Raw genomic sequence first — 18,762 nt, forward strand, 5'->3', positions numbered from 1 at the left:
ATCAGGGCCTGAATGGTGTCCCAAATAGCCCCCATAAAGGCCATAGTGGGTCGAGGACCCCCGCAGGGATCAGGTAGTGCATCAGGGTCCAGAGACGAGGAGGGGCGTAGGACATGAAAGGTTGGCGGGTTGGGAGAGGACGGTGAGATCTGGGACCATGACACTCCAATGTTCACACCCATTAGGATGCATGAAAGCAGCTGTGATTAAAAGAGAAGAGTGAGAGACGGCCTGTGTCATTCTGTACTTTGTCCAACTAATTATTGGATTTATCTAGTTAATTATTTTTTCACCTAGTCTTTAAAAATCCTGCAATTAAAGAAGATTAAAAGGGAAAAAAGGTCCAAATGCATGATATCCTCATTAACCAAAAAAAGTTCTTTTTAAAACACTTCAAAACTGAAAAATTAAAAGAAAGCAACTTAAAAGTCGTTTATACTGTTTTAAAAATCTGTATCCTTTTTGTCCTATTGTTAAAAATGTGTGAATCTAATTTAAATGTAACCTTTAAATAAAGTCATTGTATTTCACTGAGGAGGAATTTGCCCCCGAGCCAAATGAGGAAACCTCATCACGGTGTCCAACTGTTGGGGTCGGGACGTCGGGGTGAACTGTGTGACAGGCAGATGGGACCAAAGGGCAACACTTAAGACTGATTGCAGTGTAACGCCATTTGTTGATTTAAATGAAAAAAATATATCAGCACGGAGCCATCACTCAGTGGCCGCTGGGGCCACTAAAAATATGCTTAAGTCTCTTCCTTCCAGCGAAGACACTGGTGACATGTAGATTCATGTTCAACACTTATAACAGTGTATGAAACAATAGTAATTCAAACTCAAACAGCTCGAACGGCTGCTAACAAAACATCCAGATAGCATGTGGTCATATTGGCTAACTTTTAAATTTAAGTGGCTTCTCAAGGGTAAATAAATGTCTGTAAAGTCACTGAATGAGGTGAACACAGCAGTGACTCAGCCTTTGGACCTGAACTGCATCATTAATAAATGTTAATTATTGTAAACTGGGTGTCTTTCACATAAAAAATACTATATTAAGTAAAATGAGAAGTCTGGATATGAAGTCAGTTGCAGATAGTTTGTTTCTAGTTCTAGTACGCCTTCACATTAAAAGCATTTATTAACACAATTTGACTTTTATTATAGTGTCATGCATCATGCATCGTCACGCATGCAAAAATGCATCTGCACTGCAGTTGTTTTGACAGTAGATTGGTTTAAATGTTGCAGGGAGTACTAGAACGAGACGGAGCAGCGACAGTGAGCTGTTACATGAAGAGCTGCATTAGACGGGTTGTACACTTTTACCTTCTTACAGATTCCTGCTCGGGATTTCTCAGAAAATGATGGAAAAGGGTAAATTGTTTTATGATTTCTTGATTAAAACTAATATAAATAGTTTTGAGAATTCCCAGAATTCAGTTACCTGTCGTATTAAACCACATTTGGTGTTGCTACCGATATCTACAGGTGTCGTCAAATCAAGCAGGACTGAAAAGTTTGGCCAGTAACACAGGCTTACACTCGTATACTATATTTTTCTACTGGATCATCTCTTGTTTTGTCCATGGAAATGAACACGAGTCTCAGAGTTAGCTTAGCTTAGCTTAGCATAAGGACTAGCAACACCTGGCTTAGCTCTGAAAAAGAACCAAAATAAGTGTATAAATGCCTCTAAAGTTCAATAGCAAGTGAATAGCTTGTTGTAAAATTGTTTTAAAATGGATTGTGGCCTTTTCTGGGCACATTTTCTTTGTTGATTTATTAGTAACTTCACAGCAAAGACTCCCAAGAATGATCATGTTTTTCATCGTCCAAAACATTTCTGTTTAAATAGCCGTTAGGAGACAAAGAGCTGTATGCTAACCCCCAGTTTAATTCGTAAATCGTTTTTCTGTTCGATTCATCAGCATAGTTAACTTTGGGTTGTGATGATCCTCCGTGTTGTTTGGGTTAGAGACGCCTGAGGATGTGTTGGTTGCCAGCTGACTCGCCCGCTGTTGACAGAGAGTCGGAGCTTTGTTTGGGAACGGCTGCCTCAACTTGCTCGCAGGTGCACACAATCTTGTTTAGTTTCGGGGAGATATGACCAAAGCAGCGAGGAAGAGGGTCTATTATTCAGCGACAGGGCAAAGCGACATTATCGGAACGCCACATAGACAGACAGTAGTGCCGGGATTACACTGTAGCTGAGTGTCGGGGCGGGTGATGGAGCGATAGTAGGATGTGTAAACACTTTCAGTTTGTTGTTCACATTGTGTGCGAATGTGTCTGGAAGTCAGAAACTTCTTGTAATTACAGGCCACAGTGTACAGTCTTTGTTGGGCACCTTTCACCCTCATTTACACATGGATATAAACAAGGAAAGTACCTAGAAAGTGTATTTTTACAGCCATTCTGCGGGATTATAAAGCCCAGGTTCACTTAGGAAAACGTGCAGCGGTGCAGGCAGATACTCAAATTAGCTGACTGTAATGGATGTTTACATACATTTAGCCTACTCAGCATCTTAGACCACAAATAAGCAAAAGGTGCATTTGTCTAAACAGCGGCACAAAATGAATACCTATGCTTTTGGTTTTATTTCGGTGGTTTTACCCTCGTCAGATGAAAATGAAGCTCTGAAAATCCAAAACATTTTCACTGTCCGCTATTTAAATGGCATCTAATAGACCTGAACACACATTTTTCTGATATTTAAGATGTATTATAATATATATACTTTAAGAGCACGTAAAAGTTTTATAAAAAATAATAATAAATGTACAAAATGAGGAGGTTATCCATTGTCATGTCAAGCCAGGTTGATACACACTCTTTCTCACGTGATGGGACCCCAGGACCCGTCATACTTTAGGTCTCTGGGACAGCTGCACTGTCTCCGCTATCCACGTTTCCGCCGGTGCTGTGAGTGCGGTGTTCAGTGATGAGTGGGGACATGCGGGGCCTCCGCGTCCGTCTGACTGACAGACGATTTGGGGAAATGGGACAAATATGTCTGGAATGTACCACAGAGAGAAAGAGAGAGGAAAAAAAGGAGAGACATCGCTTCATAACTAAACCAGATGAAGGTTAAGAGTTAAAGTAATCTCTCAGTTTATCTGTGAAGTCAGTGTTGTCAGGTTTTCTATGCAGGTCCTACTGTAAATCCTTTTGTTTTTGTTCAAAGGAGACATATATTGTTTGTTTTCAGAGAACAGTAGCGTTTTTAAACCCTAGCCAATATTGAAATCGGGTTGCATCACCCACTTGAGGAGGAACTCACGTTACATTATTTGATTTAAAAAAATAAGGCAGCACCACCTCACGTTATCTCACAAGGAAGTGGACGTGAACATGTGTGGAGACTAGTGTGAGTAACACAAAAGAAGAAGGCTGAACGACTGTGGATGAGGAAACGATTGTGGAGATACATGTCTAGATGTCTATCCTTTAGCGAGAACTATAGGTGAGGTTTTAACGTGAGCAATGCTAGCTAAAGTTCACGGGTTCGAGGGTTAGAAAATTCAATGTTGCTTGGCCCGCACCGCCCTGCTCTGTGTCTTTGTAGACTCACTTGTCTCAGTTTTTATTGTAAAAGTACAAATATAATAATCTTGATTTTAGATTTTAAATATTAACAATGTCTTTGAGTGATTCAGGAGGTTAAAGAGTGAATCTCTGAATACCTCACATTACCAGATCATCTGTGATGAACCTTAACAGAGAACAGGGTCAAGACCAACCCCAAAGAGTTCCCTTAGATGAGACGATTGATAACATATATATTTGTTTGGTAAATGTGAAGCTTAAAAAGACAGACGTAATGTATCAGTGACATTTGAGCCCACTGAAGCCTGAGTTTTAATGATATCTGTCATTTAAGTCTCTGCAAGAAAGTGGGTAGGTTTAATATTCAACATGTCAAACACCTTTAAAGGAACGTCCAGCGTTAGTTAAATTCCTCTCAAGACATGTGCTCTCTGTACTTAAGTAGTTAGACATTTTCTTTATAACTTTTACACAAAAGGAAAAACACAAAATTTTCACCTTTTAACAGTTTGAGAGGGAGCAATAACCCGTCGCCCATAGGTGCCCCGTCTCTTCCTTGTGAATGCTGAAACCTGTTGCCCTTCTCACTTCAAAGAATGCGTATGTTTACGTCCTCGGCTGCATCCACGTTGGACCAGTGCACACATGTCCGTAGCCTCCTCATTCCTGCGAGATCCCGTATTTAGAAAGCAGATTCTGCGGCTCATCCCGTATTGTTGTTACCGCCTTATTTCCCGTCGCAGGACTGGATTATATCTCTGAACTTCAGCTGAACTACATCAGCCCATTACATCTGTTGAAGCCTGCCACAACAGGCTAATTTGCTCCATTAATTTGTTGTGTAATCGTATTGTCTCAAGATTAGTCACCACTCCCTAGAACGGGACCAAAATGTGATTTTTAGGAGACAGTGTCGACAAAAACATGCAAAAAATGGAGCTGAGAGTTCATTGCCAGATATTAAAAATAGTAAGAGTGGAGTTGAAACATAATGGGCAGCGGCATGTGTTATTGTTTTGGCTGAGACTGCTGTCAGATCCAGCCACAATTTTTTTTTTGTTGACAATAGAGGGGAATGCAAAATTCCAAGTCCCAACATGAACAATCATTTTGGCCTGGCCGTATACAATGAAAGGGCTTAGCGAAAGGGGACGATGGTGGAGTATATAAAAAGACCTGACACAATGAGTCGTACCCAGAAGTTTATCACTTGGCGGCCGTCCCGTGAAAACAACAACCCAGACTCTTGGGGCTGTTGCCCCAGCTCAGGTTGACACTTACTGGCAGCTGGATGGCGGAGAGACTCAGGTCATTCACCTCAACAGGCCGGGGTTAGTTAGGTGTGTTTTCGTGTCCTTGTGAGACTGTTGCTGGGGGAGCAGGAGTCCGGACATGTCTGCCATGGATTTGCATAAAGCCTGCAGACAAATCTGGTACTGGAGGAGCGTGGCATACAGTAGCTACACAACATTTCTGGTTGTAAAAGCGACATAAAAATGTAATTATCAATTTAAATCCTGTACTTTGCATTTAACGCTAATATAAGGATGAATGTAGCCTAGCTTGGCATTATGAGTAGGAGAAGTTTAGCTTGTCTTACTATAGAAAATGCATGGCTCTGTCTGAAGGCAACTAAATCTGCCATCCTGCCCCTCTAAATAAATCACAAAATAAACTGAATATAAGTGAAAAACACAAAAAGTTGCGGTTTTATAGTGGGTTATGTGTTTTTTTTAGGCCAGCAAAGGTAAATTAAACAGTCTCACAGTTCTAGTTTTATATTCACTGTACTGATATTGAGTGTCGTAATAGCATCATCATCATCCAGCTCATATATGCGGTTCCAAAATCGTATTTGAATGCTAATATATTGTGCACTGGTTCTCACCCAGGTTGCATATGAGTGATCCGATCTCAGACTAGAGAGCTGTTTTGTGCAGCTCTGAAAAATAACTTAACATCATGGTAGGAGGTAAATAAATAATAACTTAATGCATGTGTTTTCTGTGATTGAGGGAGACCTCAGAGCTTGTTTCAAAATATCGTTTCCCCAAGTCATGACGCAAAACAAGTGCTGGCTGGAGGCGCATTTGGAGATGTGCATGTTAAGGTCAGGGGTGACCAAAGAAGCAGCTCGCTTGCAATTGGATTGACTAGGTCAGATGTTAATACGAGGTCTGAAGGGAGCCTAAACCGGTTAACCAATCACAATGGTCTCTTTCATCTGCTAATTCTGCCGTTCTTTCTACATGCTGAACCGTCTGGAAAAAAAAACATTGATGGGTCAGACCAGTGATGCAAGACACTCCAACAACACCAAAACTAGGCTCACAGACGCTCATCCAACAGTCCAACACTGTTCAGTGGGCCTTAAATCAAAACTTATTTATAGCCAGAATGCTGTTGTATTTTTAAATTGCAAGTTTACATTTTCAAATCCTTTATGAACTTGTCTTATTGGACCTCCAAGGCCAAGCACTGCACACAGCAACCTAAAGATTTATGGCAGTGTTTGCTTAGACTCTCTGTCACAAAACATACATTACATAAAATGGTTGTTTTGTTTTTTTAACCAACTTATTTTAAAACAACCTGACCTAGTGTAGGGCGTTGTTATGTTACATACATGAAGCGGGGAGTTGACAGAATTAATTGTTGATGAAATGTCTTTATTTGAGGTGATTAACACACAAAAGAAGAAGTCGTATCCATCAACGTTGGCCTTTTGCGCTCTTCACAAGGCGATTTCTTCTTGTGTTGAGAGAGATGAGGGAAGAAAAAAGCAAAAGCTGGAATAAGAGCGTCATCTCCACCTGCCTAGCAATGTAAATAAACACAGCGACAAACGAGAGCAAAACAAGTAAAAGAATGTGTTACCAGGCATGCTACTGTACGCCTCCGTTTCTTGCATTGTATTTATCTTTGGAAACTGAAATCATTGTCTGTTTTCAGATTTGGATTAGCGTAGTGTTTTTTCTGATAGTGTAGTGTTTACTCTGGGACCTATATCTCAGCACTTTACTGTTTACATTTATAACAGTGAAAGAAATATGGGTCAAAATACTCGAGCCGGTCAGTGGTACTTTGTTCTTTGACTTAGATAACCCTGAACCAGTTAAGTCTGTGTAAAATTAATCCCCAGGGAAAGGAGACAAAGATATCGTTATTCTTGAAATTAAATGTTAACAGTATGTTAACACTGATGTGATTGTGGCTCTACATGATAGGTCACGTTATTACAAGTCTTCAATCTTCTGGGGATCATGAACCCCAAATTTCAACGTCCTCTCCTAGAGTTTTTGAAATATTTCAGTAACAGCCAAAAAAGTAAACTTGGCTGGTGATGTTTGAGGAAAGGTCAGGGGATCACCAGTGTCTGTAGGGTTTATCATCTGAGTACCAAGAATGCACCTGACTTTTTTTCCCAATCCATTGAGTAGATAATAAGAAATTTAACGTTTAAACATTGACCCGATGATAATCCTGTAGGAAAACTCTGAGAATTACTAAAGTCATATAGTGGTTCATCCTCTGGAGATCATGAATGTCTGGACAAACATTTGTACCATTCCTTCCAGGTGCTAGAGCAAAAAGTCAGGTGTACATCTTTATGACTCATCCTTTGGGGAGCACGAATGTCAGGACAAACATTTGTTCTAATGCCTCCAGCTGTTGTCTGAAGTACAAATGCAAACCTCATAGTGTGGCGGTAGAATCCTGCAGAATTTATCCTCTGAGGATCAGGAATTTCTGTACAAAAATGCTGCAAATGTTTTCAAGATGTCTAAATATGATTTGCATCAGAATCAGAGGCTATCATCTGGGTACCAAGAATGAGTGCCCACGATATAGTGCAAATCCACTGGATATATATTAAATATATATATATAGAGAAAAGGCGAGGCAATCACTTGTAGGATTCATCCTCTGGGGGTCATGCATTTCAGTTCAAAATGTTGTGGATCCTTTCAGCTGTTGTCAAGATGTCTGTACTACAAATGTTTACTTAAAAGTCAGGCAATAATTTGTAAGATTCATCCTCTTAGGATCACGCATGTCAGTACAAATATTTGTTCCAATCCATCCAGCTGTTGTCAAGATGGATTCGTCCTCTTGGGATCACGAATGTCTGCAGAAACATTTGTTCCAATCCATCCAGCTTTTGTCAAGATATGTTATCTACAAATGTTTACTTCCTGGTGGTAACTAGGGGTTGAGCCAGTTGATTTTTGTGAGTTTTATCCTCAGGGGATCATGACTGTCGGTTCAAACATTTCCTCCAATCCGTCCAGTTTTTGTCAAGATACAAATGTTGACTCTCTGGTGGTGCTGAACGCAAAAAGTCGAGCTATCGCTTGTTGAATTAATCTTCAGGGGACAATAAACATATGCACAAACTTTCATGGCAGTCAGTCAGATAGTTAATAAGAGCTTTTAGTTTAGATCAAAGTGGTGGACTGACTGACTGCCAGCAACAACCTGAACGTAACTAATGGTGCAAAACTCTAATGTTTTAAAAGCTTTAATTAAGGTTAAACTGTTCCTCCAGGTGGCTCACCCTCAGTTACACATTGATGGATGGTCAACGGGGTGAAATGGTCCAGCTGGAAGGCACTAAGACCAACACCTGTTGTCCACTCCAACAAAAATGCAAACAGTTACTTCAAATGTCAAATAAATGAACATTTTTCCTATACAGTCATTATATAAATGCATAGAGGCCGTGTGTGCGTTGTGTAAAATGTACTGTATATGTTAACATACGTGTGTTTTCATCATCCCTGACCTGGAGTTAATTTTAGAAACCTGAGTTCAAACTGTTTTCCGGAGCTCAGTGTATAATTCTTTGCATTCTGAACATTCCCATAGAACAGTGGTTGACAGGCGCAGTGGAGTTAAATAAAGCCAGCGGAGAGCAGAGGCAGAACTGCAGACACAACTCATCCTCACAATCATGTCTGTCGGCAGAGCATTTTTTGCATATCTCAGGGATGTTCCCATAATGCTTTTCAGGATTTGTCATGCTGCCCCTGGCAGGGAGGTAGGAGCGAGAGCAGGATTACAGGCAGACAGAGCGCTGAAAGATACCTCCACAGGTTCCCATAATCAGCCCTCTGACAAGTGTGTCAGCCCTCCTCGACAAGATGTGATGACGAACCCAGAATCATTCTAGGCTGCCAGTTAACAGTCTAACTTTCTCCTGCAAAGCGGGCATCATCTTCCCCCGCTAACCCATCCCCAACCCCTCTAAAAAATCCTCCCTGACAGGTTTCTTGTCGCGCTCCGTCATCCAGCTGACTCCCGAGGACCTTTTCAGGCAAATCCTGGGTTTGACTCTGCAATTAATCCCCTCTGGCCGGGCTGCAGCCGGGTTTCGTGAGATGCTTTGGCACACCTGGGAGCGTTGGTTGGAAAAACAGGGCGTGAGGAGGGAGAGCCAGGCGTTGGTCAGACGTCAGAAATCGAGGCCGGTCAGACCCGCCCAGACGTTCCCTGCACAGAGTCCTATTGTTTGGCTTCTGAGCTCGAGAATTCCAGTCGAGTCGAGGAGATTCCTTGCGGTGTAATGGGCTATTATGTTAGCGCTCGCTCTATTCAATAGACTAATGAGTTATGCCGAAAGCTAATGTCTCTGGGGAGTTCTCTGCATAGAGCTGCATAGCAGAGAGCAAGTGCCATTGTGTTGGGTCCCGTCAGCAAGCTGTTAACCTCTTCAGTGTGCGCATACGCCGATGTTTCTCCTTTAACCAATACTCAAGCAGGGCCCTGGAGCTTAATAAAGCCTCAGCTGACTCATCACGCAGAGGGCATGCAGTGAGTGGCATGTAAGAGTGAAATCATAAAAACAAACACGCAGCAGTGATTGTGATAACCCTAATCTGACAACAAACCCTTGAGTGTGTTTGGTAAAAGGGCCGCAGTGATATGATTTTTCTGTAGACGCCGTGTTAATTATTAAAATAATATTGTAGTGATGAAATATAACAAAGTAAATTTACACTTGAGTACAACAATGTACACGACTTTTATTCCAGAGAATTTTATTTGAGATTTGACTGAACTAACTACGAAACTCTTACTCTATTTTGATCGACCACAGCATTAAGTTGCCTCCACGCTGGCAACTGTCTTCTGCTTTTGATATTTTAAGAGCATTTTTTCTATTTAGTGTCAAGTTTTCTTTGATTATGACCCACGGCCCAACCCCAAGTTTGGAAATCAGGACAGCTAGTTCCTCTTCTAAGCTCTGTCCTTTGTTCTCTCAATGACAAACGTAGTTATTTACATTTATTGTTGATGCCAGCTGAGTTGCCACCGGTGTAAGTTGAGTCTCAAATACCAGTTGCTGCAACATAGACACAGAATATATATATTTTTAGCATGCTGTACCTTCGAAGTTAATATTTGAGGAGAATATTCTGGCCAATATTTTGGATTGTTGCACTAATAACATACATTAGCGTAAAGCTAGCACATTTGTTCATGCTCATGTTGATAAGAGTTATAAAAACTTTAAAAACATCCATTCCCTAGATTTAAAAAATGTGCGATTAATTTACGATAATTGCGATTAATTGCGATTAAATACTGTAATCGAATGCCAGTCTTATTTCTTTTCACAAGTACTCGGTTCAAATCCTTTTTCCATCACCCGATTATTGTTCAATTATTTTTATATCATGGGTCATATTCATAAGCCTGAACAGACATGTAGAAAATGTTGTAATGGAGCTAATAATAGAAAAAAAAAAACATCTCTGTCAACCTCTTTTGTAGAAGAAGCACTCAAGTAATTAATACAGCTTAAAAGCACAAATGGAAGTCGTGCGACCAAAAGGAGTTGCACTGTTGGACATTTGAGCATTTTAGTAAGGGTTAAGGCAGCATCAGATCACTACAGTAGTTGAGTAAATGAACCTTACTGTGCAAGATGAAGCATTATGATGTTTTCTTGTAGACATTCTGTTTGAAATCCCAATAAGACTCAATAAGACATTTGTTTGGCTGCAGGGTCACCTGTAGTGTGGGATTAAATCCGCCTTAAACCTTCCCTCTATTGTCTGCATCTTCAGTCTCCTGCAGCAGACACGTTTAAATTTGTTTTGCACACGAGCTGTCGTGTCCGTGTGGGAAAACGTGAGTATTATTATGATTTGTCTCTTCCACGCCGGAGGACGCAGTAACGATTCTTACAATGCGCCCGAGGCCCAGAGTCCTCCGTGGATTTGTTTGCTAAATGGGCTGGATAGATAAGACGTGCGCTGGATTGTTTTCTGCTGCCAGTTTAAGCAGCTCCCTGATGATTGATGGCGGCGAGATTTAGGCATGCTACTGTTTGAACTGAACCCAAGAAAAACTTGTATGACATTCATTATATAGGAGGGACACATCGGAGGCTGCTCTGCCCGTATTTAACCCCCATAACCATTGTACCTAAAAGAATTTATTCTTCTACATATATATCTATTTTTCCTCATTTCTGATTTTCCTTTGCTGCGTCCAGGATTAAGAAGAGCTTATTGGAAGAAAAGGTTGATTAGATGCTGATGTATGTGGTAAGAAAACTGTCTGTATGTTGCTCATTTAATTTGGTGGTTCCTGTTAAGTTGACATCTCTGCTTCTGGTTTTTCATCTCACAGCACGATATAAGCCAGATGAGTGATTTACTGAAATGAAATGAAGTTGATTCATGAGCCGAGATGAAAGTAAAGATATCCACGGAAGTGCCAAAAGCTTGAAGAGAAGGGCAGATGCGAGACTCCTCAAGGAGGAGGAGGAGGAGGAGGAGGAGGAGTAGACGGTGTTTAAAGGACAGCAGCTGTGCATAGTGGCCTCTCCGCTCATCTCTTGACGATTATTGCAGGTAAGGACCGTGTCAGGTTGTTAAGAGAATAACATGGGAGTGACTCACGTTGAATTTCACTGAGTCACACGTCAGCACAGCTTGAAAAAGCTCAAGCTGGAATGGCACGGATGTCTATAAGTGGTTTTAAAGAATATCATGACGGGGTTGAAAACAAACAAACCTGCTTGCATGCGTCTTTGAAATCCAAGCTGCCGAAAGAAACCTTAAATCTACTTTCAGCTGATGTAGAAATTGATGCGTGTGCTCTGGTTTGGCTCAGAGATGAAAGGGCAGGGTGAACTAGATTTGATTGCCTGGTTGTCTTCCACATCAACACTCTCTCGTTATCACATGTGAGCCGTCTCTTCATCCACGTCTCCCACACCGTCTCACGTGTTCGCCTTTCACTTTTGCTTTTTGTTTAATTGACTTAAATCTGAACTCAGATTGCTTTTGAACACAGTTTTCACCTCTTTTCTCCCATTTAAGTTGATTGAAGACAATAAAATGACAATAAAAATGAAAGAGTCGATCCGTTTCCTTTTAAATAAGTGTAAAAATTTATTTATAAGTTTGGCCAGAATTCGGCAAACCCTGTAGTGACATACCATTTCACGGAAATGAAACCAAACAGACGACGGACCAATATGGCCATCAAATTACACCATGTACAAAGAATAAATAAATAGGCAACAACATAGACATAAATTAGGATAAATGCAAAGACATCTGTGGTGGCATGAGTGTGAAGAACTCCCAGCAGCTGACATACAGGAGACAACCTGTTGTGTAAATGCAGTAAATAGTTTCAGTCAGAAAAAAAAAAATGATGTGTTACATGATCTGTTTGACTTCAATGGAAAATAATGGCATTTTGAAATATAACTAATAGAACAGCCTCGCCCATGGTTACATTTTCTGTAACAGAAGGATTTATATGACATCCTCCAGGTTTATTGAAATGCTACTGTATATTGAGTCCAAAAGAGTTTGACTGTGATCTGTTTATTTTTTCCAGATTAAGTCCTCTTCTCAGCTTATCTCCTTTCACCTGTACTCCTGCGTCCGACCCCGTTTGCCCCGCGTAAAGAAGTGCAACCCAGTCGAGTTGTAAATGCTGCGGCGGTGAAGCCAGCACGGAGAAAAAGTTCGCCCGCCGGCCTCGCGTGGGCTCTCCTGGTGCCATCCTGACGTCCCCGCTGGCTTTTTTTTTTAGAGAAGGATTATGAAAGCCCGTCCCTCTCGGTGTGACGAGGCGTGGAGGTAAGATCTGTCTTCTCTCTTAGGAGGCCGTGCTCTCGCCCTCCCACGCTCTCGCCCTGTGGTGCCGTCTCACCCTCCACTTCTCCAGCAGCAGGCGGGTTTTCCGTGCGGCCCTGAGCATCTGAGGCGACACCCGATTATTGTTCTTCGTCCTGCGCACAAAGACGGAGAGTAATCAGAAATCTGAACCATCAATCTTTCTAGACCAGGGGTCCAATACAGCCCAGTTTGATTTCAAGCTGGATGGACCAGCAGCTATGTGATTTTAGGACTTTAAAAATTCATGCGGCAGGCCAGATTAGACCCTTTGGACATATGTTTGACTCTTCTGCTTTAGACCTGTAGCCTCACCAACTTTTAGCCCAAAGAAACTCTATTAAAACTCCTATTTTAGTAAAATTAAGTTATGCACCTCACTTTTGAGGTTTTATTGCAGTCATAAGGTGTCATAACTACTAGAAAATTCATCGCTTTAGGGTTAATTGTGGAATGTCTGCCTGTCAAAGGGATAAAAGTGTCTGGATTTGTCTCCCACAGGGTGTTGGTCATGCAAACATCACAGAGATATTTTGCCCTGCACATAACCTCGGTGTTGCGTGAGGCCGTGAATGGACTTGTGCATTTATTTATTTTTTTGCATAATACACTCTCAGGTTAGGGAGCCTCCTCCTGTAGGAGCGGGTTGTCTTACCTCTTAATCCCGCCCGTGTCGGCTGCCAGCTTGTGTTTGCACTGGGCCCCAGTACAGCCCTCGGGGGAGCGGATCACCGTGTCTGCGGATGTCTCATACCTGAGAGACAGAGAGCGGGACAACACAATCACACGATGTGTCATTTTTAGACGCACTATTACAGAGAGAGGCTATTTCAGAAACTACTAAACATGTCCCCGCAAGTAGTTTGCAACACAAATGACAGCCTGAGTCTAGTATCGCTCTCGGTAAATATAATTTGGCTTGTTGTTGCTACTGCGTGTTCACCGGGTGTTGTGGAGCAGCGTTAAAGGTTGCTAATTGCTCACCTGAGCCGGGTTTCCAGGCGGCAGAAGTCGCCGCATGTGTTGTCGCTCTCGCGGAGGCACTTGCAGCGGGGTCCGGGTCCGCCGCTGGTTGCCATGGAGTCCGCGGCCGCGCGCCTCTTCCTCGGAGCGTTGCCCAGTCCGTAGGAGACCACGCGCCTGGACAGAGCGACAGGGTTCGAATTAAACAACTGAAATTAACGTCCGAACCCGGAAGTTGATTTAAAAACGTCATACTAATATTTATAACAATAAAAAAATAGCTTAAACTAGTTCGTTACGCTTTTATAAGATAAAGCAAACTATATAATACATATAACGTAGGTAAACCCTCATTTCTTTACATGTAATTATAGACTAAAAACTTCAAAAAGTTCACGTATATTCAAAAATCGATAGCTTAGCTTTGCTGCTAGCTAGTTCCTCAAACTTAATATTGTTTATATATTTAAATATTTTTACATTGGCTTGACTTTTGACTGAAAATACACCTACTAGCCACTTCATTAGGCACACTAATTAGACTTAATGAAAATGAATGCATTATAATATATCAGTCTTGCATTAAATCCTCCTTCATGACTGTTATAATGTTCAGTTTATGTCGAAACAATGGAGAAAAATGGCCGTAATTCAACTGTGTCATCATTTTGAAGTATGTTTTTAAGAATTAATTGGTCACAATAGGGTTGCCAAAAAAAATAAGAACAAATGACGGTGCAGCACAATACAGTTGAATAGCTTTTAAGCTTTAAACTCTGAATACCAGCTGAGATTTAATGCATGACTGTTTTATTAGAACGCATTCATTTTCACTGGTGTGCCCGATGGAGCGTGTAGTACAATGCAGCTCTGTAGCGGGAGAACAGCGATGTCTTACTCAGGTGTGTTGACCCAGATGATGTCCAGGTGGCAGAAGTAGACGCACTCCTTGTCTAGGAAGGTTGCGCAGGAGCAGCGTTTTGTCCGCACATGGCGCCCCTGGGTGACGGGGGAGGTAGAGGTCGTCTCTGCAGCAGGCGCCGAAAGAGCTGTAATTAAATCATCGTTATCAAAAAACACCATCTACAAGCAATTAAACTGAGATTATATGTCAAGTGAGGTCTAATCTGCACAATCGCACTAAAGCTGCACGTCTTTGTTTTTTATATAATTCAACTTTCACCTCTCATTACTTATATAATCTTTTAATTTTACTTGTTGATAGCCCAGATTTATTGTTTATGCTTAGATCAAAAGGGTATAATTAGTTCCCCTTATTGTCACGCAAAAGTTACCTGTGCAGACAATCCAGGAGTACATCACTGATAACACGGAAATCAAAATGTATAAATCCATTTCTTGCAGGTTCTTGTAAAAACAAAATAGTGCTTTAAAAAAAATTAATAATCCTTCAGAAGTGAAACAAACGAGAAAGCAAAAAAATAAAAATATATGTCCTTGGCAGAAAGTTTAAGCGAGCGTCCTCAGAGATTCCGCAGAGGCGTCCGGCTGCTGTCTCTCTTGTCAGTGCGGTCCCACATGTGCAGCTCTTTGACTTTATACGAGCGCTTCCCAGCTCCCCTCCTCCTCCTCCTCCTCCTGCAGCGCCGTGCAGTTTTGTTCTCTGGCTTGTACCCAGACAATGATGTTTGTCAGCGGCTGGCCCCTGATAAGGAGCCGTGCAGCCCAAGCTGAGGACTTTGAGATGCCACTAGTTCAGAGTTTAGGGGATGGAGGGGGAGACGCCGGCTGAGTGGATGCGACCTGTGCGCCACACTGATGTGCTGTTGCACTGATTAGACAGCAGGTGGCAGTCAAGCGACAGGATTCACGGCTAACGATAATGAAAATGTATTTATTTATTTGAAATAAAGTTCAAATTCAAAGCAGATGTGTAGGAATATACTCACTTTCCACTTCATTAGGTACATTAATGTAAAATCAGTGCATTCTAATATAAAAACCCCGCACTAAATCCCCCTGATGACTGATATAATGTTCGGTTTATGTTGAAACAGTGTCAGAAAGGTGATGAATTGGATTTAATTAAACACAGTCAGTGGGCGAGGATAAATAAAACAAACATGTCTAAGACGGGGATGTCAAAATAATAGAAACGTGTCGGTACAATATGCAATAGTACAACAAAACGAAAACACAGTTGAATCACCAGCTCCCTCGGTTGTTTTAAACTAATGCCTAACCTTCACAAAGCTGAGATTTGGTGCAGAATGTTTTCACAGGTGTACTTAATAAAGTGACAAGTTAGAGTTCTGTTGCATATAAATAAATTATTTGTTATTTTAATCAAATTATTATATTTCTTTTCAGTATATAGTAAAGTGTTTTTTTATGATAGTATCTTGGCCAGGTCTTCATCGCCAATAAGTTTAACATTTTAGTTAATAACAATACTCTCACCTATCCAATTTCACTGGAATAGGTTTCAACAATAAATACTCTACCCAACTATACTGTATATTAGGTCAAGTAACAATACTTATATATGTACGTGCTACACTTCTGTTTCGTATAAAAGTCTCCCTCACATGCCTTTTATTTCAAATTTTGCACTAATTAAGTATAGTTTCTTCCATTATACAGCGCACTACAGTGATTTTGATTGCATCTTCTGTCTGACCTACTGCCCCAGAGTGTGCTGCTCTCACTTGCGTACCACTGGCCAAATTCATTAGTGACCAAAGCAGCGATCTTTTCACTTTGAACCTTGCGTTGTTAGTCCTCTCTGGATGTAAGTTGCTAATGCTGCAGACAAGGAAGTTGCCTGACCAAAGGGGATTTTCCCCTTTGCATGATCCGAGCTATGGAAGAGAGAGCAAAGTTTAATGCACCTGATTACACGGATCTATTTAGTATTAATGGGCTGAACTAACAACAGTACACCTAACCAGTGCAAACGTCTTTATCTGTTCAAAAATCGATAGCTTTGCTGCTAGCTAGTGCGCCAAAATGTTAATATAGTTTATATATTTAAATATGTTTACATTAGCTTGACTTTTAACTGAAAATACACCTGCTAGCCACTTCATTAGGTACACTAGTTAGACTTAGACCTAGACATGCATTATAATATATCAGTCCTGCACTAAATCCTCCTTCATGACTGTTATAATGTTTAATTTATGTTAAAGTAATGAAAAAAAGGTCGTGATTCAACTGTATGATCATTTTGAAGGATGTAGTTTGTGATTATTCAGCACAGGACATTGATCACAATATGGTTGCCAAAATAATAGGAACAACACCATATAATTGAATACCATAACCTTCATGAAGCTGAGATTTCCCCAGAGTGTCTTGATCTCACTTGCGTACCACTGGCCAAATTAGTGATTAGTGACCAAAGCAGTGATCTTTTCACGTATTTTACTTTGAGCCTTTGTTAGTCCACTCTGGACGTAAGTTGCTCTGCTGCAGATAAGGAAGTTGTCTGATCGTAGGGAATTTTCCCCTTTGTATGATCTGAGCTATGGAAAAGAAATCAAAATATAATGCACCTGATTACCCATATTTATTTAGTATTAAAGGTCTGAAGTCAAAACAGAACACCTAATATTATTTAACCAGTGCAAACATCTTTATCTGTGTCGCCCCATTGGTTCCTGCTGCAGATTAAATCATCTCTGTTGGGCTTTGGGAGTTTATAAGTGAGCTATGAGTAAAAAATAAATCCTAGTGCATGTCGATAAATTAAAAATATATTATGTGAAATAAGTGATTGTGATTGCGGCCAAAGCTCCATCAAGTAAATAGTAACTTTAGGGGTGTGAATACTTATTTAGCATTTAGATTTTTAATTTATTGACATTACTTTGAATAAATCTGTTTTCACTTAGTTTTTTTAAAAAAAGCCAAATTATATTATGCATTATTATATATAAATTATATATATTATTATATTATAAATGTGATTAAAGTTAAAAATAAAAAAGTTAATCAGTTTTTGGTTATTTCTATATATATCTGTGTGTGTGTGTGTAAATGTTAATCCATGTGTATAGCCTTGTACCTTGTGTTCCACACTATAAATTGATGAAGTGATACTAGTTACTGAAAGTACCAACACTCTCCAAAGTTCCTTTTATTCTAATGGTTTCCCTCCACCGCCAGTCGTAACAAACTGTGGAAACCGAGCGGCACTTCATTTCCCTAAATCACATTTGCAGACACACTGCTGTAGGCACCGGTGGAAAAATCGACCTTGTTTGTGTGTGTGTGTGTGTGTGTGTGTGTGTGTGTGCATGCTCAAAGTGGAAAAGTCTTAGGTAAAGGGTCCTGACTCGCTGTGGCTCTGAGGCGTCTAATCAGAAGCTGGTGTTAAAAGAGTTTCCACTAGTCAGGGTGGGGGAAAACATCTCATCCAGGACAGAAACAATTCAGCAGAGCCACATTAGAGGTAGATTTGGTTAAAATGTTGGTGCTCGTGTTTGGTCGTTGCAGCTGCTGTGATGCTGAGGTGATAATAATGTGTAAGATTTGAGAAAGAAGCTTTTGTTCAGCGTTTATTTCCCTCGCACTGGCAGGAGTTGACCTCCAGGGGTCTCTGTTTGCTTCGTTATAGCTTCAGCCACAGGTTTCCATCCACCCCCGGGGAGGAGGGGGTAGGATGTTGGTGCTTCTACTGTAGATGGATGAGTCACCGCTGAATGGGGTGGAACGAGGAGGTTATCACTGAAAACCTCTTAAGATGAGAGGGATGTTTCCCTCGTTGAGGCCAGATTGCTGTGTTTGGTCCAGGACCTCTGAGAGCTCTTTACTGCGACTCTTCTTGTAAAATAAAATGGATTTAATTATGTTATCAAGTGCCACTCATTTAATCTGCAAACAATGATATTTAAGGAACTTTTATCACCGGGGGATTGACTCTCCCTCGTTTACAGGAGGTGGCACGTTGAAGGAGATCGACTCGTTTTTATTGTTTATTCAGTCATTTTAACACAATCCAGCTCTTCGTTCTGCCGTGAGCGTGGAAAGCAGAACAATACTGACGAGCATGCCCACTTAAAATAGTCTTAGTGATGGTAAAGCCGCTAAAGTCTTATAACCACAACCAGCTGTTAAGTCTTACCAGAACTGACTGT

At 40.9% G+C, this 18,762-nt stretch overlaps 1 protein-coding gene across 1 annotated transcript; it reads right to left on the reverse strand.

Moving 5' to 3' along the window:
- Positions 1–11,813: 11,813 nt before the first annotated feature.
- edn1 (endothelin 1) lies at positions 11,814–15,359 on the reverse strand. Its single transcript, XM_084563891.1, has 5 exons — positions 14,956–15,359; positions 14,559–14,709; positions 13,682–13,837; positions 13,353–13,451; positions 11,814–12,813 (listed from the first exon to the last, which is right to left on the reverse strand). The coding sequence occupies exons 1-5, from the start codon at positions 15,014–15,016 to the stop codon at positions 12,681–12,683; spliced, it is 600 nt and encodes a 199-aa protein (XP_084420017.1). The 5' UTR covers positions 15,017–15,359; the 3' UTR covers positions 11,814–12,680.
- Between the last annotated feature and the right edge of the window lie 3,403 nt (positions 15,360–18,762).

Source organism: Chelon labrosus, assembly GCF_963514085.1.
Source record: "Chelon labrosus genome assembly, chromosome: 16".
NCBI classification, from domain to species: Eukaryota; Metazoa; Chordata; class Actinopteri; order Mugiliformes; family Mugilidae; genus Chelon; species Chelon labrosus.

Bases quoted from the DNA above. Each gene is read 5' to 3' on its own strand.
- edn1 (XM_084563891.1), bottom strand. From the start codon at position 15,016: ATGGATTTATACATTTTGATTTCCGTGTTATCAGTGATGTACTCCTGG. The intron at 13,452-13,681 runs GTGAGCAATTAG...TCTGTCTCTCAG, and splicing joins CGCCTGGAAACCCGGCTCAG to GTATGAGACATCCGCAGACA. The intron at 12,814-13,352 runs GTAAGACAACCC...CTTTGTGCGCAG, and splicing joins GACACGGGCGGGATTAAGAG to GACGAAGAACAATAATCGGG.